Raw genomic sequence first — 17,469 nt, forward strand, 5'->3', positions numbered from 1 at the left:
CTGAGCCATGGCCTTGCAGCCTCAAGCTGTACCCAACTCTTTTTCCCTGTCCAGGAAGGGGTACCTGGGGAGCACGGCTGCGACTGCAGCGCTGTGCCTGGAGAGCTGATGCCTGCAGGAAGGTCTGGCAGCCCAGAGCGGCGGTGGCCGGGTCCCTCCTGATAGTTTCTGCTGCCTCAGTGTGTCATCAGCAGGGCTGACCGGGCAGCGTGGCTCTGCGGCATGGAAGTGGGTTATGCAAGCCTTCACAGCCAGCCTTGTGCTTGCAGGTGCTGTCTGGGTGAAAAAATCAATGCATGGCTTAATTTGCTTGATGAGGATTATGGGTCCTGCCTGACCCAGCTCTGGGCCGCCGCACAAAGCATCGCTTGTGCCTTTTGTTAGGCTGGGCAGGCCCAGAGGAGAAAAACAGCCTGGGGAGCTGGGATGGGGACGGGATGGGGATGGAGCAGCATCGTGCTGCTCTCTGCCGAGCCCGCTCTCCCACAGCAGCTGCCATGGTGAGCCAAGGCGAAGCCCTGCCGCGCTGCCGCACCGAGCTCTGTGCACGGCTGGTGCTCGGAGCTCTGCTCTGTCCCGGGGAGCGCAGGTGCTCCAGGCACTGCTGCCTGTGGGCATCCTGCTCAGCCTCCGTGTCTTGACGCCTTGGGGCGAGCCTGGCTGGGACCCCTGTGTTTGCTCTGGCCCCCTGTGCAGGTGGGCTCACTGGGGGCTATGCTGGGCTCGCAGGTGGGCTTGCCAGGGGCTACGCTGGGCTCAGGGCTGGTGGCCAGCACTGTGCTCGGGGGCGGTTTGGAGAAACAGGCTATTGCTTGGGGGCAGCTCTGCGATGCCAAGGGGGCGACTTGGTGCCGTGGCCTGGAGCGTAGGTTTTGGGGTCTCGTCCGTGGGGCTCAGAGCATGGGCATGGGGCAGGGCTGGCGTCGGCTGTGGCCGGCGTGGTTGCCGGACGCGGGGATGCCCGGCTGTGTTTCTGTACCGCGGGCAGCAGATGGTGCCACCCGCCGCGGCCACATTTTCCGTGTGGCACCGTGACCCCGAGTGGGTCTTGCCTGACCCCGGGCCTGTGGCAACCAGGGTGGCAAGAGCCGTGGCCCCTGCAGCGGGGGTGGCTCTGCTCCTGCATCCAGCCCTCGCTGGCGGCTTGGCCGCTGTCCCCATCCCGGTGCACCCCAACACCTCGCAGCCCGGGAAGCTGCGTGCTGCTGGGGCGGGGGGCAGGAGGTGCTGTCCCACCGACCCGATCCCGGCACCCGGAGCAGCACACCCGGGTGTGGCGTGGCTGCAGGTGTCAGCCTCGGTGGCGTCCAGCAGCAGTTGCTGCCCCGGGTTGTTTCTGGGACATGCAGAAGCTGCCCTGGCCCCCCCAGGTCTCCATCCCTGCGAGCACCCTGGGGCGGCTCCTCCAGCCCCCGGCTCGGGGCTGGGGGCCCGGGGCTGGGGGCTGGCTGGGGGCTCGGGGCTAAGGGGCTTGGAGCTTGGCTGGGGGCTGGGGGCTCGGGCAGTGGGTCACTGGGGCTGGGGGGGGGCAAAGCAATGTCACCCCCGTCTGGACAAAGCCCCCGTGGCCCGGTGGGGCCCGTCCCCGGCCCGGAGGTGGGTCCGGGCCGCCCCGGCGGGGCCCGCGCTCCTTCCCCGGCGGGGCGGACGGGCCGGCGGAACCCCGCGGCGAGGGGCGGGGGGAGCGCCCGGCCCCGCACCGGGGACCGCAGCCGTCGAGCGGAGCGGGGCGGCCCCGGTGCCCGGTCCCGCCGGCGAGGGACGTACCGGCGGGGGGAGCTGCGGAGCCGCCCGGTGCCCGGGCCCGGCCCCCCGCCCGGCCCCGCCGCCCGCCCCCGGCCCGCCCCCGCCCCCGCCGCGGCGGCGGGCGCCACTCGGCCGCCGGTGGCCTCGGCGGCGGCAGCGGCAGGATGCGGGCGGGCCGCGGCGCGGCGGGCGGGGAGGCGGCGGCCGAGGAGGAGGCGGCCGAGGCGGCCAAGCGCGGCGGGGCGGCGGCGGCGGCGGCGGCGGGGCGAGCGCGGGGCCGCGGCGGGAAGGGGTCCCCGAACGGCGAGTGCCGGCGCGGGGAGCCGCCGCGGAGCCCCGGCCCGGAGCCGCCCCGGGAGCCCAAGGTCTCCTTCTCCTGCGGCGGCGGCGGCGCGTCCCCCGGCGGGGCCAAGGCGGCCGAGGAGGGCGCGGGCGAGGATGCGGGCGAGGAGGCCCGCGGGAGCCAGGCCAGCTTCATGCAGCGGCAGTTCGGGGCGATGCTCCAGCCCGGCGTCAACAAGTTCTCGCTGCGGATGTTCGGCTCGCAGAAGGCGGTGGAGCGGGAGCAGGAGCGCGTCAAGTCGGCGGGGGCCTGGATCATCCACCCCTACAGCGACTTCAGGTGCGCCCGGCGGGCGGGGGGCGAGCGGCAGCCCCGGGACCCCGCGCCCGGTGTCACCCGCGGGGACGGTGCGGCGGGGGGAGGCCGGCGGGGAGCGCGGAGCCCGAAGCCGGTCGCGCCGTCGGGGGAAGGGGAGGCCGGGCCCGGCCCCGGGAGAGGGCACCTTGAGCCGTGCCCGAGGCGGCGGTGCGGCTGCTGCTGTGCGGGGGGGGGGGGGGGGGGGGGGGGGGGGGGGGGGGGGCGGGTGGCTGGGCATCCCCCTCCCCAGCGGGCACCGCCGTGCGGGGCTGCCGGAGCCCTGAGACCCCGCCAAGGGCACCCCCTCGTCCTTCCCGGGGCCTCGCACCGCCCGGCCCCCTCTGGAGCCCCCCCCTCCGGGCTCTGCCCCCAAAACACCTCAGGGAAGGTGTCCCCTCCCCTGGCAGGACCGGGGGCTGTCTCTGCGGCCAAGCGGAGGCTCCCCCTCCCCCAAGGAGGCCTGATCATCCTGGCCCTGAGATTCAGGGAGGGATCTATCTCGCTCCCGAGGGGACCAGAGCCTCCTGATCCAGCCTGTGCAGCTTCCAGCCGAGAATGGCAAAGCCCGGGGGGGGGGGGGAAGAATGCGCTGCAGCTCCCGCTCCCGTCCCCCCACCCTGGGCCCTGGGGGAGCTCCAGTGTGGGAAACGCTTCCCAGGTAGCGTGAGAGCTGCTGGGAAGGATGCATGGCTCAGGTTGGTGGCGTGGCACCTGGTGGGGGTGGGTGGCTAAGACCCCCCCACTGGCATTGCTGGTGAGCCAGCCATTGGGGGCCCCCAGCCCAGCAACCTCAAAGGGGCTGGGGGGGACCTTCGCCCAGAGGCTGGGGGGGACGAGGGGCTCGGCTCCGACTCGTTCTGGTGTGCAGGTTGGGGAGGCTCGAGGGAGCGTTCGCTGGTGCTGGCATGGGGGATGCCACTGAGCCAGGCCTCAGGGTCGCTTCGCTGCTGGTGCTGGCTGGCCCCCCCACTGGTGTGGGGGTCCCTGGGGCAGGTGGGGTGGCTGTGGGCGGTGAGGTCTACCCTGGCCGGGTGGGCTCGGGGCAGGGACCAGCGCCTGCAGTGCCTGCTCTTGCCCTCGTGCGCTGCTCCTGGGCTGATCTGGCATCTTCCAGAGCAGCAGCTGGAGGCCCTCAGCATCCTCTCAGGGCTCTCCCCTTGCACAGGGGCCCTGTGCCCTTGTGGCAGACATTCCCATTGGGAACCCTCCGTGGGGTATCCATCGGAGCCCCTTCCTTGGCTTGTCGGCTGGGCAGCAGGTTTTGCTGCAGAGCCAAGATGAGGAGCAGCTGCACCACGCGGCCATCGCTGGTCCCGTGGTGGGAGCCAGCTCTGCCATCCCTGCCGTGACTGAGCAGTGTGGTGGTGCCAGGCGGGATCCCCGGCACCTGGGGGCTGCCGAGCCAGCGGACCCTGCCCTCTGTGCCGCCCCTGCTCCTCAGCAGCTGCGGGCTGTTGGGGGAGGTTGTGCCCCACTGTCCCCACCACGGCTGCGTCGGGGGCCAGCGCCTGCCCCACTTCTCCGAGCTGGCAGAGCCATAGTGCTGCTGAGAGCGGGGTCTCCCTGCGGTGAGCCCGCGGTGGGAGCAAGGCCTTGGAGGCTTCTGTGGGGCGCAGCAGCATCGCTCCCAGGGCTGGCGCTCGCAGTGGGCGGGTGGGCACTGATCCACGCCGGGGTGACCTTGGGGAGTCACCCTGGCCAGCCTGCCCCGTGCTGGCTCCATCCCTCCTGGAGTCGCTATCAAGAGTTGATACCCATTGGGGAAGAGCCGCTGCCTGTGTTTGGATGCTGCAAGTGGCGTAGGAGAGTTCCCTGCCCAGCGGGGAGGAGCGGCAGGCAGAGCCACGGCATCATCTGGGTCTACAAACGTGCACATAAACAGGATCTGCTCAACGCAGGGCTGACAGCCCGGCTGCGAGGAACCCGCGCCGCTTGTGCGTGTTGAGGACATGTGTCCATTCCACGTCGCCCTGCCCTAAAAAAAAAATGTTGTGTTTATCTAGCAATAATAATGGAGGATGAACCCAGTCATGTTTGCCCTGCAAAACCCATTTTCCCATCTTAAGATAAAATCATTACACATCTGCATATGTGACATCATTTCATAATCGGAGTCCTTTAGCGATCCTGTCTCCTTATGGGCACCGCGCTGCCGTTATTCATGCAAAATTCAGGGGTGGACTTGCTCCAGGAATGAAAGTTGCTATTTACATGAATATTGAATTATCAGGAAGCAGCCTGGGTGGCTGGTTGAGATCCTGAGCTGCAAATCTGATAAAAGAGACGTTGTAAATGGTGTGCTGAAGTAGGCTGTGTCGAGCAGAGCCGTGTCCTTTAGGGTGCTGTGCACAGATGTCCCTGTCTTTACCACTTCTGGTCCTTATCAGTGGCAGGATAAAACCCAGCTAGCGCTGACTTTTTCATTGTGGCTGCTGGTGTTTCTGCAACTGGGGGTGTTGCCCTTGGGGCGGGATTGGGAGCCTGGGGGGCTGCATCCAGCCCTCGTTTCGCAGTGACCTGGGGCACGTTGCTGGTCTGGCCCCAATCCTTATAGCCTGTACACAGCTGAGAGCCAGGCATGTGCAGGGCTGGGGGTGCATCAGCCAGGGCCAAGCGGGGGGTGGCCAGTCACGTTCCCAGGGGGGCCAGGTGCTCCCCCGGGGCACAGGAGCCCGGGCAGCTGGTGCTCCAGCCTGGTGGTCGATGCCTTCCCCCTGCTTGGTGGCGAGCGACTTGCATAAGCCGGGAGGAGGGCTGAGCCCAGTGCCTCGCTGGATGCATCAGTAATGCGGAGAGCTGCGCGCAGCCGCGTGATTCAGTGGTGCTGGTGGTGCCCGGCTCCCGGTGACCACCGCAGGGCTGCCCGGTACGGCCATGCCGGCATCCCCTCCTGCCAGCCTGGCACTCACAGCCTTCCACCAGGCGCGGGGCAGGGGCTGAGCTGTGGGGTTTTGCTGCTGGCGAATTTCTGTTGCAAGAGCTGGTCCCACACCTGAACTAGAGGCATCCAGAGCACGCGGCCCCAGTGCTGCTTGGCTGGAGCCTTCCTCATCTGGAGTTAATATGTTTTTTGGGGCTTTGCTGCTGCCTGGATGGTGCCACCAAACAGCTGGTGTCATGTCGGGGCTTCTGATCAGAGGGACTCTGCTGTTGCTCCCGACGCGTGTGCCAGCGCTGTGCTGGTCCCCGTGTTACCGTTCCCCCTGCTGAGGGTGTTGGGGAGCTCTTGACCCCTCTGCAGTGCCAGCGTGGGGTGCTCGGACCTGGGGGCTCCTCGGGGAAGAAAGGCTGCAACTGACTGGGGCGAGTGTCGAGGTTTGGGTCTTCGAAAAGTTTGCAAAGCCTTTATCCCCCTGCTTCCCTCCCCAAGGACCCCCCCCCCAGGTAAAAGGCTTTTCCAGGGGAGAGCAGCAACCAGTCGTGCATCGCAACTGGCTGTACTGGGATGCAGGGATGCGGACAGCATGTTGGGCACTGCACCGTGCTGCTTGCTTGGCTCAGGCAAACTTCTGCCGTTGGCTTCTTAACCCACTTCTAAGAGCGACCTCATTTTTAAAATACAAGTTTTTAGGTGCAAGTTTGCAAAGTGCCAATCCCGCACCAATCCTGCACCGATCCTGCGCTGCTCCCACCTGCTGGGCAGCCTGGCTGTTTGCTGCCGGGGCCCTGGTCTGGGCCGAGGGGCTCAGCCCTTGGGGGCACCTCCTGCAGAGCGGCCCGTGGGGGGGCTTCGTCCACCCGGGCAGGCTGGCCAGCGGGCGGCTCGGTGCCCAGGCAATGGGGTCGCTGTAGAGAGGAGCGATGCGTGGCACCGAGCGTGTGGAGGCAGCTGGATCATCCCCTGCATCCCACCGGAGCTCTGTGTGGAGCTGAGCCGGGATGGCCCCGGTGTCCTGTGGCTGTGCCCCCCTGGACGGCTCAGGGGGGTTCTCCTGGTCCCCTCCCAGGAGGGTAACAGCAGGCAGGCAGGGGGGCTTTGCTGGTGCGGCTGTTGGGATTGCCCCGTGCCTCTCTGGCCTCAGGGTCTCCGTCAGGCTTTTAGAGGTGCTGAGGAGATGGGAGCTCTGTGGGGGGACGTGCCCCGGGGTCTTGGCAGGCAGGAGTGTGGTGAAGCCCCTGGGAGCTTGGATGGAGTCGGGGGGCTTCATCCCAACTCGCCTCCTGCCCAGGACCTGTGGGGCAGCACCGCTGTGCCAGGCTTCGGGTGGGCGATGGAGCAGGAGCGCAGCAGCCCCCGCTCACAGGGGCTTTGGGTATCTTCTGTCATCATCGCTGCCATTCAATTGGGTCAGAATCAAGGGAGGAGGGTGCTGAGGATCCTAATTAATTTGTTTTCAGATATTTTTAGTAGCCTGGATTGGATCTTTTTCTCTGTGCCCACACTGCCCTCCAAGGAAGAAAGCGTTGGCATCGCACCCAGGTCCCCGAAGAGACCTCGCAGTCAGTTGCGTGTGCTGGGGGGGGACCAGGAGCAGTTTATCTTTCTCAGCAGGCCAAATTCTGCCCTGGCTTAGCCAGATTGCAAAGGGATTTGAGCCAGTGGAGAGTTTTGCCCAGCTGGCATGGTTATTTAATCTTTGTTCTTCACAGCTTTGCATGGCTAATGCCCCTGTGGGACTTGCTTTGTGCAGCAGGGTCAGTTTGCAGCGAGAGCTGCCGGGGGCTTTGCGGGACAGATCCAGCCCGGTGCTGCTGCCCCAGCCTCAGCGGTGGCTCTGCTGACGCTGGCATCTCTGGGGGGCTGTGCCATGTGGCAGGAGCCCAGGGGTCCGGCAGGGTCCCCCATGGCTGTGGCCTCACTGCCCACGGGGATCACGGGGCGCTGGAGCCGGTCATGCTGGCAGCCGGAGCTCGCCTGTGGGGGTGCGGGGGGAGCACAGCCTGCTCCTCCCAGCTGGCGAGGGTACCCTGGAGACAGCCCTGGGTGTGAAGTCATCCTTGTGCAGCAGTGACATCACTCACGGTTGCCACGGCAACGTCTCACATGGAGAAGGTGTCATTGGAGAAAGGTCAGGAGCTGGGATGCTCAGCTCCTTCTGGTCCTGCGCTAATCTGCACGGGCGGGGGGAGGATGGATCCGGCCCATCTCCCATTCCTGTGTGTGGGAGGTCTCCCCCTCATCCCCCCCATCCCTGGCAGCGTGGCCGGGGCACCCCCTGCCCGTCAGCCCACAGCTCCCAGGAGCTCCTGCCTGGGGCGGGCAGCGTGGCAGGGTGGGCTGAGCGGAGATGTGTGGGTGAGGGTCCTGTGTGTGACTTGAGGAGCATCCCCCCTCCTGCCCCCTCATGCCAGTGCTGGGGTGCAGGGCAGGGGGGGAGCAAGGGGCTGGGGTACCCCCTCAGGGACAGGGCTGCTGTGACCTTGCAGATGCTCGGAAAGGTCATCAGTGGCCCGGAAGGTGGGGATGAGGAGAAAGGAGAGAAGGAGGCGGTGAGGCAGGAGGGGGTGGGGGCGGCAGAGCCGTGCAGCCCAGGCAGAGGTAAAGGCGGCCGCCTGCTCCTCCGCTGCCTGCCCAGGGCTGCAGGCAATGCCGGCTCCAGCTGCAGACCTACGTGATCTGCTGCTCCGGGAGCCACCGCGGCTCCTTCCATCGCTGTGGCTCCTTCCACCGTGGCCGCACGGCCGGGGTCCACCATGGAGCCCCCACCCTGCCCATCCCCAAATCCAGGACCACAGCCCGGTGCAGCGAGGTGCTGGGGTGGGGTGGCCCTGGGGACTCTGTCCCCCATCCTCGGGTCCCCGCTGTGAGAGCAGGGAGGGGTGGGGGCTCTCCCGTTCTACCCTCCCCCCACAACCTTGAGCGCTGCCTGTGGGGAGTGCGGTGGCCTCGTCGTGGTGGGTGGTGTGGGGATGAGGGTGGTCCCCAGTCCGTGGGCTGCCCCAGGGCAGCTCAGTGCGAGGGTCTCCCCCACCAGTGCTTGGCAGCATCGTTCTCCCTGTGCCTTGGGGTTGGGTGCTCAGGACGCACCTGAGGCCAAACCAGCCCAGCAGGAAGAGCCCCCAGCAGCAGCCAGCCTCCGGCCTCATCCTGCACCCCCTCTGCACTTGCACAGCCCTACCTCAACCAGGGGCTGTGCTAGCCTGCGGGATCGGGCCCGGGGGCAGTTGGGGTGAGCGGGGAGCACCCCCTGGGGAATGGAGGGGGTGCCTGTGGCTGAGGTAGCATCAGTGACAGCACCCTGGTAGCACAGGTCCCTCAGGGCAGGCGCGGTGGCCGGGTCCCCTCGATGTGGGGGGCAGCTGCAGGGCGCTGGTGACACCCTCCTCCATCTGGTTGTTCCCCAGGTTTTACTGGGACTTCACGATGCTGCTCTTCATGGTGGGCAACCTGATCATCATTCCCGTGGGCATCACCTTCTTCAAGGAGGAGACCACAGCACCCTGGATCGTGTTCAACGTGGTCTCCGACACCTTCTTCCTGATGGACCTGGTGCTGAACTTCCGGACGGGGATTGTCATTGAGGACAACACAGAAATCATCCTGGACCCTGAGAGAATCAAGAAAAAGTACCTCAAGACCTGGTTTGTGGTGGACTTTGTCTCCTCCATCCCTGTGGACTACGTCTTCCTCATTGTGGAGAAGGGCATAGACTCGGAGGTGTACAAGACGGCCCGCGCCCTCCGCATCGTCCGCTTCACCAAGATCCTCAGCCTCCTGCGGCTCCTCCGCCTCTCCCGGCTCATCCGCTACATCCACCAGTGGGAGGAGGTAGGGGTCCCGTGGGATGCAGCCCCCGGTGGGTCCCTCCTCCAGCAATGGTGGGACCGGCTGGGAGAGAGCAGGAGCGGGGAGGGATCCCTGTGAGGGCGGTGGGGCTTGGGGCTGCCTGAGGTGCTGGTGGGTTGGATGGGGCCTGGGGGCTGTGCGTGGAGCTATGACCCACCCTGGAGGGGGAGAGGTTCTGGGTGTCCCCCACCCTCCCGTGGCTCTGTCCCCAGTGGGACAGCTGTGACATGAGAGCGCTCCCGCTCCGCTTCAGCGCGAAGGCAGCCCCCCCCCCAGCTCCTCAGGGGCTGCTGAGCTCAGCCGAGCCGTGCCCTGTCTGTGCACGTGTGTGTGTGCGCACACATGTGTGTGCACGTGTGTGCCTGGGTGCTGGGGTTTGCACAGCTGGTCCCGGTGCCGTGGTACCGCACCACCCATGGGTGACAGCCGGGGCTGCCCCCTGCTCTGCCAGCAGCTCGACTGCGTCCCCCTGCTCAGCTCGATGCTGCTCGCCTCGGGGGCGCTGGGACCTCTGGGTCCCCAGGGCAGGGGGCAGGGTGCTGCCTGGGCTTGGCGCACCCAGGGTGGCGTGGGGTGCGAGGGGACGTGCCGCTGCGTTGGGATGTGGTGCTGGGCTGGGGAGCGGGGTGCTGGGGTGCGGGGTGCAGCCAGCTGTGCCGCGTGGCTCTGGCACGTGGGCTGGTGCCTCCCGGCAGCTCCGCTGGCTGGGGCTGTGCAGGTGCTCGCTGCAGCGTGCAGCCAGCTGTGCACCCGCAGGCTGGAGGGGCTGCAAGGAGCTCCCCTCCTCTTCCTCCTGTTCCTTGCCACTGTGTATCCCCAGGCCTGGCAAGGGCATGTGCCGGCTCGTGGCCAGGCATCCCTCGTGCAGGCTGCGGCGGGCGAGAGCCACCCGGTAGCACGGCAGGGACTCGCGGTGCAGCCTGGGCACGGTGACGTTGGCTCCGGTGGTTGCAGGGTGGGCACCGGTCCCTCCTGCACCTGCAACCTGCAAAGACACGGAGCCACTCTGCGAGTTGGTGTGGGCACCGGGGGCTTGTGTCTGGCAGCGCCTGGCAGTAGGGAGCAGCCCCCCCACATCCCGGCCCAACGGCATCAGGGGGTCTGGCTCTGTCCTGGCCTGACCCTGTGATGGGGAAACCCCCCAGCCCTGGCACATGGCTCTTCCCACCCGGCTCAGCTCGGCTCCCCCAGCCTGGCAGAGCCCCAAGCCTTGCAAGCCCCTCTTCCTGGGGCGGAGGAGTTGGGGGACACAGTCCAGTCTCCCTCCCGGCATCTCCCTGCCCGCATCCCACCCTGTCCTGTGCCCTTCTCCCACAGCTGGCGCTGGGTTCTGCTGCAGGAGCATCCCACGTCTCCTGCAAATCCCCCATCCCAAAGTGTGTCTGTCCCTTCCCGGTCCCTCCCCTGCCAGGGCTCCAGCTCTGCGCCCTTTTCCCCGTCTGACTTGGTTGGGGGGGTGGGTTATACCCGTGCATGGCTGCGTGGTGTCCTGGTAATCACGTCCACTTCTGGGGGACAGGAGGGGAGCACAGCCCCCATCCCCGCCGGGACCTCACTGCCTGCTCTCAGAGGTGGCGCGGTCGGGGCTGGCGGATGGCATGGAACCATCTCTGGTGGGGCTGGGGGTGCCCGGTTTTGCCCCCAGCAGCAGACATCACGCCGGCTCTGCCTCGTCCTGCCCACGCCGTGTGCCCTGCCTGGGCAGGCAGGCTCAGAGCCCGGGGCTGGGCGCAGGGGAAGGGGACCCCATGCCGTGCCCATGCCCTTGCTGTGCAGCTGCTCCATGTGATGCTGTAGGACTCCAGCCTTGAATCTACAGCGGGGAAGGGGGGAGAGACTGGGGATTTCACTGCCAGCAGTTAATTTCTTATTTTCTTTCTTTTTTCCTCCCCTTTGAACTCACCTTTTCTGAACCCTAAAAATACTAAAGGAAAAGGAACAAGTCCTCAGCCCATTTGTACACGTCTCTAACCCCTGGGTTTGCCTGTGCAGGGCTCTGGGGCGAGAGGTGCTAAGGGGGGGCTGGGGGCTGGGATGTGGCAGGAGGGGGAGCCCTGCTCTCACCGGAGCTGCAGGCTGGTGCTGGGAGTGACGAGGGTCCTCAGAGCACCCAGTGTCCTCCCTTCGCCCACCCCTCCACAACCAGGGCTCTGGTCCTGGGAGCGCCGTGGTGGGGGGTCCCGATGATCACGGCTCCTTCCCGGGCTGGAGGCTTTCCCGGGGGGCTCTCCCAGGGTGTCATTGGTGGGTCTCAGATGTTGATGCTCTTGTAGCCCCCAGCCCTGGGGGGATGCAACACTGTCCCTGGGGGGATGCAGCCCTGTCCCCCCATCAGGGTGGGTTCTCCACAGCCACCCTGGCCATGCTCCCCAGATCGGGTCTACCTTCAGCCCTACCCTGAGGTGGGCACCTCAGGACCTTCTTTTCCAAAAGCCAGCCAGGGGCTGAGCCCTGCACCCGCTGCCCCGGGGTCTGCCCCCTCCCTCCTCAGTGCCCAGGGTATCTGGCTGTCCCTGAGCATCCACCAGCGCTGGCTTATCCTCAGCAAAACTCGCAGCCATTAGCGCTCTCCGGGGGCAGCAGCGTGGCGGCATCCCTCTGGCTATAAATAGGCAGGTGGAGGGCAGCCACCCCGGGCTGGGACAGCCTATTTCGGCTGAGGTCATGTGGGTTGGCACCCCGAGCAGGGCTGGGCAGTGGGGGGACAGTCCCTGCGCTCACCCTCTGCCATCCCACCCCGGCCCCTCCACCCGTAGATCTTCCACATGACCTACGACCTGGCCAGCGCAGTGATGAGGATCATCAACCTCATCGGCATGATGCTGCTGCTCTGCCATTGGGATGGCTGCCTCCAGTTCCTCGTGCCCATGCTGCAGGATTTCCCCCAGAACTGCTGGGTCTCCATCAACGGGATGGTGGTGAGTGCCAGCCCCCACCCCACCGTGCTCCCCCCCTGCCTCCCCCTGGGTCCCCGTCCATCCCCGTGTCCTCGGGCCTCTCTCCAGTGACCCCAGGGGATGCCATCCCTGTGCCGGCTGGTGCTGCGCTGTCCCAGTGGTGCCGGTGTGGAGGGTGCAGGGCACCCTGTGCTTGCTGCGGACCATCTCCCTGGCGAGGTCCTGCAGGACCCGGGGGCAGCGGATCGATCTGGGCGGGCGGACGATGCTGACACTGCTCTCTGCCCCATCCCCTGCCGCCTTCTGCTCATTAGCAGTAAAGCTGCTATTAATAAATAATAGGCCACATTTCTAATTGCTCCCTCTCAGCCTTGCAGCCTGCTGCAAATGGCTCTTCTCCCTCCGTCTGTCTCGTCCCGTTCTGCCGGTGTTTCCATTTCTGCTCTGGTCCCCCCGCCGCCAGGCTTCCTCCCCTTCCTCTTCTCCCTGTCTCATGCGTCTCCTGCCCTGGCTGCTTTGCTCCTGGGGGAGACCTGGGGCTTCATGTGGGGCTGGGCCAGGGGATTTCTGCCCCAGGTGCCACCAGCCTGTCCCATCTGCGGTTGCCTGCTGTGCCAGCCACGTCCGCAGGCTCCCGTGCATGAGTGCTGCAAGTGGAGTCCACAAACTCAGAGCTTGTTCCCATCACAGCGTTTCACAGGGGCTTGCTGCGCTTCTGCGTATCAGCTTAAAAAAAAAAAAAAAAAAGGAAAATGACTGACTACCTAAAAGGAAGCCAGGTGGGCGGTGAGGTGCGGAAACGCGCTGGGAGTGGGAAGGAGCAGAGGTGAGACTCAAACCCAGCCATACCTGCCTAAAAATCCTGTTGCTGAGCGCTGCTGGGAGATGCAGGAGGAGAACCTGGATTGCCTGGGTCAGGGTGTCGTGCCTTCGCACGCACACGTGCGTGTGCAAGCAGCTGTGCCCCAGCCATCGCTGAGCACCGCCACCATCCCTATCGCTGCAGAACGACTCCTGGAGCGAGCTGTACTCCTTTGCCCTCTTCAAGTCCATGAGCCACATGCTCTGCATCGGCTATGGGAAGCAGGCACCCGAGAGCATGACGGACATCTGGCTGACGATGCTGAGCATGATCGTGGGGGCCACCTGCTACGCCATGTTCATCGGCCACGCCACTGCCCTCATCCAGTCGCTGGACTCCTCCCGGCGCCAGTACCAGGAGAAGGTAGGATGGGGCTTCATGGGATCACAGCTCCTGTCGTGTGGAGGAAGGTCCAGGGACACCTTAGAGCAGCCTTCCAGCACCTCAAGGGGCCAACAAGAAAGCTGGAGAGGGGCTTTTTGCAAGGGCATGAAATGGTAGGACGAGGGAGGATGGCTTTAAACTGAAAGAGTGTAGATTTAGGTGAAATATTAGGAAGAAACTGTTCACTGAGAGGGTCACGATGCGCTGGCAGAGGCTGCCCAGAGCAGCTGTGGGTGCCCCATCCCTGGCATTGCTCAAGGCCAGGTGTGAACGGGGCTTGGAGCAACCTGGCATGCTGGAAGGTATCCCTGCCTCTGGCGGGGGGGTTGGAACTGGGTGATCTTTAAAGTCCCATCCAACCCAAACCATTGTGATTCTGTGATACAACCCCCTCCTGGAGCCGCAGCGGTGCTGCCGGGCAGGGTGGGGGCTCCCTGTTGACACCGTCTGCAGGGCAGGGACGGGCGATGGAGCGGGACCTGACAGCAGGGAGGGGACCGAGATCAGCCCCATGGAGCGGGGACCTGGCTTGGGGGGTCCCCGGCCCCCCGGCCCCAGCCCAGCTGGGCGCTGACACTGCCTCCCCCCACAGTACAAGCAGGTGGAGCAGTACATGTCCTTCCACAAGCTGCCCGCCGACTTCCGACAGAAGATCCATGACTACTACGAGCATCGCTACCAGGGCAAGATGTTCGACGAGGACAGCATCCTGGGGGAGCTCAATGAGCCTTTGCGTGAGGTAAGGGCCCCAAGGCTGGAGAGCTGAGCGTGGGATGCCACAGTGAGGATGGGGACTGTCGTTCTCCCCCCCCCCCCAGTTAGGGACCCCCTGCTCCCTGCCATGGAGGGGCTGTGGGACTCACCAGCTCCTGCAGTGTGTGCGCTGGCTTTGCAGCTCCGAGTGTGAGTGTGTCCACGCACAATCTGTGTGCTGGGGTGTCTGTGTGTGCTGACACCGCTGTGCTCACGTGCCTGCTCTGGGGAAGCCCTGTCCCTGCCTCCTGGTCCCTCACCTCCTTCCCCTGCAGGAAATCGTGAACTTCAACTGCCGCAAACTGGTGGCCTCGATGCCACTGTTTGCCAACGCGGACCCCAACTTTGTCACGGCGATGCTCACCAAGCTGAAGTTCGAGGTGTTCCAGCCAGGTGACTACATCATCCGCGAGGGCACTATCGGCAAGAAGATGTACTTCATCCAGCACGGGGTGGTCAGCATCCTCACCAAGGGCAACAAGGAGATGAAACTCTCCGATGGCTCCTACTTCGGAGGTGAGCGCTGGCAGGGCTGAGGCACCGGGATGCCCGCGCTGCCCTGGGGCAGCCACCGCCGTGTGGTTCTCACCCTTTGCTCCTGGCCCACCCCCATTTCCAGTCCTCGCTGGTGGAGTGTTGACCTTGGCACCGTTGTCTTCCCCCCAGAAATCTGCCTGCTGACCCGCGGCCGGCGCACGGCCAGCGTCCGGGCAGACACCTACTGCCGCCTCTACTCGCTGTCGGTGGACAACTTCAACGAGGTGCTGGAGGAGTACCCCATGATGAGACGGGCCTTTGAGACCGTGGCCATCGACCGCCTTGACCGCATCGGTAAGGCACAGAGGGCTCTGGAGGGGGGACAGCTGTGGCTGGGCTGGGGGGAGCCCTGTGTAGCCCCAGCGCGGGGTCTCACGGTGCTCCCCGTCTCTGCAGGGAAGAAGAACTCAATCCTGCTCCACAAAGTGCAGCACGACCTAAACTCGGGGGTCTTCAACAACCAGGAGAACGAGATCATCCAGGAGATTGTCAAGTACGACCGGGAGATGGTGCAGCAGGCGGAGCTGCAGCAGCACACGGCCATGTACAGCCCCGTCCAGCCCCAGGTCACCTCTGCCATCGCCACCCTCCAGCAAGCTGTCGCCATGAGCTTCTGCCCACAGATGGCCAGCCCACTGGTGGGCTCCATGGCCCTGGGCTCGCCCCGCATGATGCGCCGCTTGCAGTACGCCCAGGCCGTGCCCAGCCCCTTCGCCGTCTCCCCCGTCCTGCTGCAGCAGAGCCCCCCACCGCAGCCGCAGCCTCCCCTGCCCCACGCCAACCCCTCGCCCTCGCAGGACCAGGCGCAGCCCGCGGCCCTGCCCGCCTCCACCAGCGCCTTCGCCGCCGCCGCGGCCAGCCCGCCGTCCCAAAGCCCCCTGGCCAGCCGGACGTTCGCCTACGGGGGGGCGCCGGGGCAGCTGGGCTCCCAGCTCTCCCTCAGTCAGCAGCAAGCCCCCGGCTCGCCCCAGCGCCTGGCCGCCCACAAAAGCACGCAGGCGCTGCACACCAGCAGCCTCAGCCAGGATTCGCGGCCCCTGTCGGCCTCGCAGCCCTCCCTGCCCCACGGGCTGGCGGCCGGCAGCACCCAGAGCCCCCCAGCCTCGGCCCGCGAGTCCTGCGCCTCCATCGGCGGGGGCCCGGCCACCGCCTCGCTGGGCCCCCCGGCCGGGCTGCGGGGCCAGGCGGCCTCGCGGGGGGCTCTGGCCCACCCGGTGTCGACGGGCTCGGTGCACGTGGGACCACCCGCCCTGCCGCAGGACTCGGCGGCGGCCCGCAAGGATTCGGCGGCCAGCACGCCCGACACGGACCCAGCCAAGTCCCGGCTGTCTTCCAACTTGTGACCTCCGCGCCACGCCAGCCCCGGGGACAAACGTGCCGGAGGGGCCGCGGCAGTGAGTCCCAGCTGGCCCCGTGCCCGTCCCGTGCCGCCCCGACGCGGAGCCCCGGGTGAGGGCCACGGCCGCCCCGCCGGCGCCAGCCCCGCTCCCGGCTTCCCTCCTGCCACGCACTGCAGAGCGGGGCAGCTGCCGGGGGGTGGGCACGGGGCCTCTGTGCCCCCCACCACCACGGCGGGGGTCGGGCTGAGCCCCCGGCTCGCATCACCTCCGACCAAAGTCTGGCCCCATCTCCCACTCCCTACGGCGAAGCCCTGCTGCCCCCCGGCTGCCCCATAGAAGCCACCGCTGCATCATCCCCTGTGATCAACTCTGTATATGATAGATATGACCTGAATCCGTACCTGTGTGTGTGCATCCGCAGGACACCTCCCCGGGGCTTTAGGCGCGCTGGCCGCCCCCGGCGCGAGTCCCTGCCTCCCCTCCCACAGCCCCAAGGCGAGGGGTGATGGTCCAGGACTGGAGGTAAGTTGGTGGGGGGGTGGGGAGGGGGGTGTGTGTCTGAGGGATGGTCGCCCTGAGGCTTGAGAGCACCCCACGCCCACGCTGTCCCCCAGCCCCACAGCCAGCGCTAGGATGGAGGCAGATGCTGGAGCCTGGGGCCCCGAGCCCTGGGGCTGCCCCACTGGCAGTCCCCGCTTTAAGGCCGGGGAAGGCATACGCTGTGTGTACCGGCGTGCCTGCGTGTGTGTGCGCCTACAGATGTGTGTGCGGGTGTGTGTGCACGTATGCCTCTTGGCCGAGCACTCTGGAACCTTCCACGCTGAATGTACGCAGCGAGCGAGGGGCCGTGTGCCAGCCCGGCACCCTGAAGCTGCGCAGCCGGTGGGACAGGGCCCCGCTCCAAGCGTCCCCCTTCCCATCCAGCCCATCCTGTGCAATAAACGTCAGCAGCTGACAGAGCTACGCACGACTCCGTCTCTGCTTCTTCGCCACCGTCCCTCCCTGCCGTGGCTCCGGCTGCTCCCACTCCCCTTGCCCAGGCCTGGGAGCCCTGCCACCGGGCACAGCCCCAGGCTGCAGGAGGCAGCTTTGTCCTTTGAAGAGCTGCTTCCCTGCCAGAAAAAAGGAAAGGTGAAAAGCCTCCTCCCAGAACGTTTCGCCCTCGCAAAACGCCATGTCCCTGCTCCAGCATCAGCAAGGAAGGAGCTGGGAGCAGGCTGCAAGCTGGAGCCTGTGGGGGGTACAGGGCTCGGCCAAGAGCTGTACACACAGCTCCAGCTGCAAAATCTTAAAAACATCAGTTTTACAAGCAGCACGCAAACACGCAGCCCCAGGGTGAGGAGGGTGGAAGGCCAGAGTCTCAGCAAGACAGGAGGCTTCTGGCTAAAACTGCAAGGGGCAGGCAGCTGCAGCCAGCCCCTGCAAGAGCCCAGCTACCACTGCAGCTCTGGGCTGCGGGAAAGTTTTGCCTATTTCTGCTACAAAAGCATTTTCAGAATGTGACACCTCTGTGAGTAACTAAAGCCCAACCAGTCAGCAAAACAGCAGCAGTCTAGGGAGACATCACTCCCACCTCCCCAGGA

At 66.2% G+C, this 17,469-nt stretch overlaps 1 protein-coding gene across 1 annotated transcript; it reads left to right on the forward strand.

The window, feature by feature from the left end:
* Positions 1-1,851: 1,851 nt before the first annotated feature.
* On the forward strand, positions 1,852-16,849 carry HCN2 (hyperpolarization activated cyclic nucleotide gated potassium and sodium channel 2). The gene is made up of 8 exons (XM_056337297.1): positions 1,852-2,368; positions 8,672-9,095; positions 11,870-12,031; positions 13,017-13,235; positions 13,849-13,995; positions 14,285-14,525; positions 14,676-14,840; positions 14,943-16,849. The coding sequence occupies exons 1-8, from the start codon at positions 1,911-1,913 to the stop codon at positions 15,887-15,889; spliced, it is 2,763 nt and encodes a 920-aa protein (XP_056193272.1). The 5' UTR covers positions 1,852-1,910; the 3' UTR covers positions 15,890-16,849.
* Positions 16,850-17,469: the final 620 nt, after the last annotated feature.

Source organism: Falco biarmicus, chromosome 4, assembly GCF_023638135.1.
Source record: "Falco biarmicus isolate bFalBia1 chromosome 4, bFalBia1.pri, whole genome shotgun sequence".
NCBI classification, from domain to species: domain Eukaryota; kingdom Metazoa; phylum Chordata; class Aves; order Falconiformes; family Falconidae; genus Falco; species Falco biarmicus.

Excerpts from the sequence above, each read along its gene's own strand:
- HCN2 (XM_056337297.1), top strand. The coding sequence starts at position 1,911 with ATGCGGGCGGGCCGCGGCGCGGCGGGCGGGGAGGCGGCGGCCGAGGAG. Across the intron at positions 2,369-8,671 it reads CACCCCTACAGCGACTTCAG|GTTTTACTGGGACTTCACGA; the intron begins GTGCGCCCGGCG and ends GTTGTTCCCCAG. Across the intron at positions 12,032-13,016 it reads TCTCCATCAACGGGATGGTG|AACGACTCCTGGAGCGAGCT; the intron begins GTGAGTGCCAGC and ends CTATCGCTGCAG.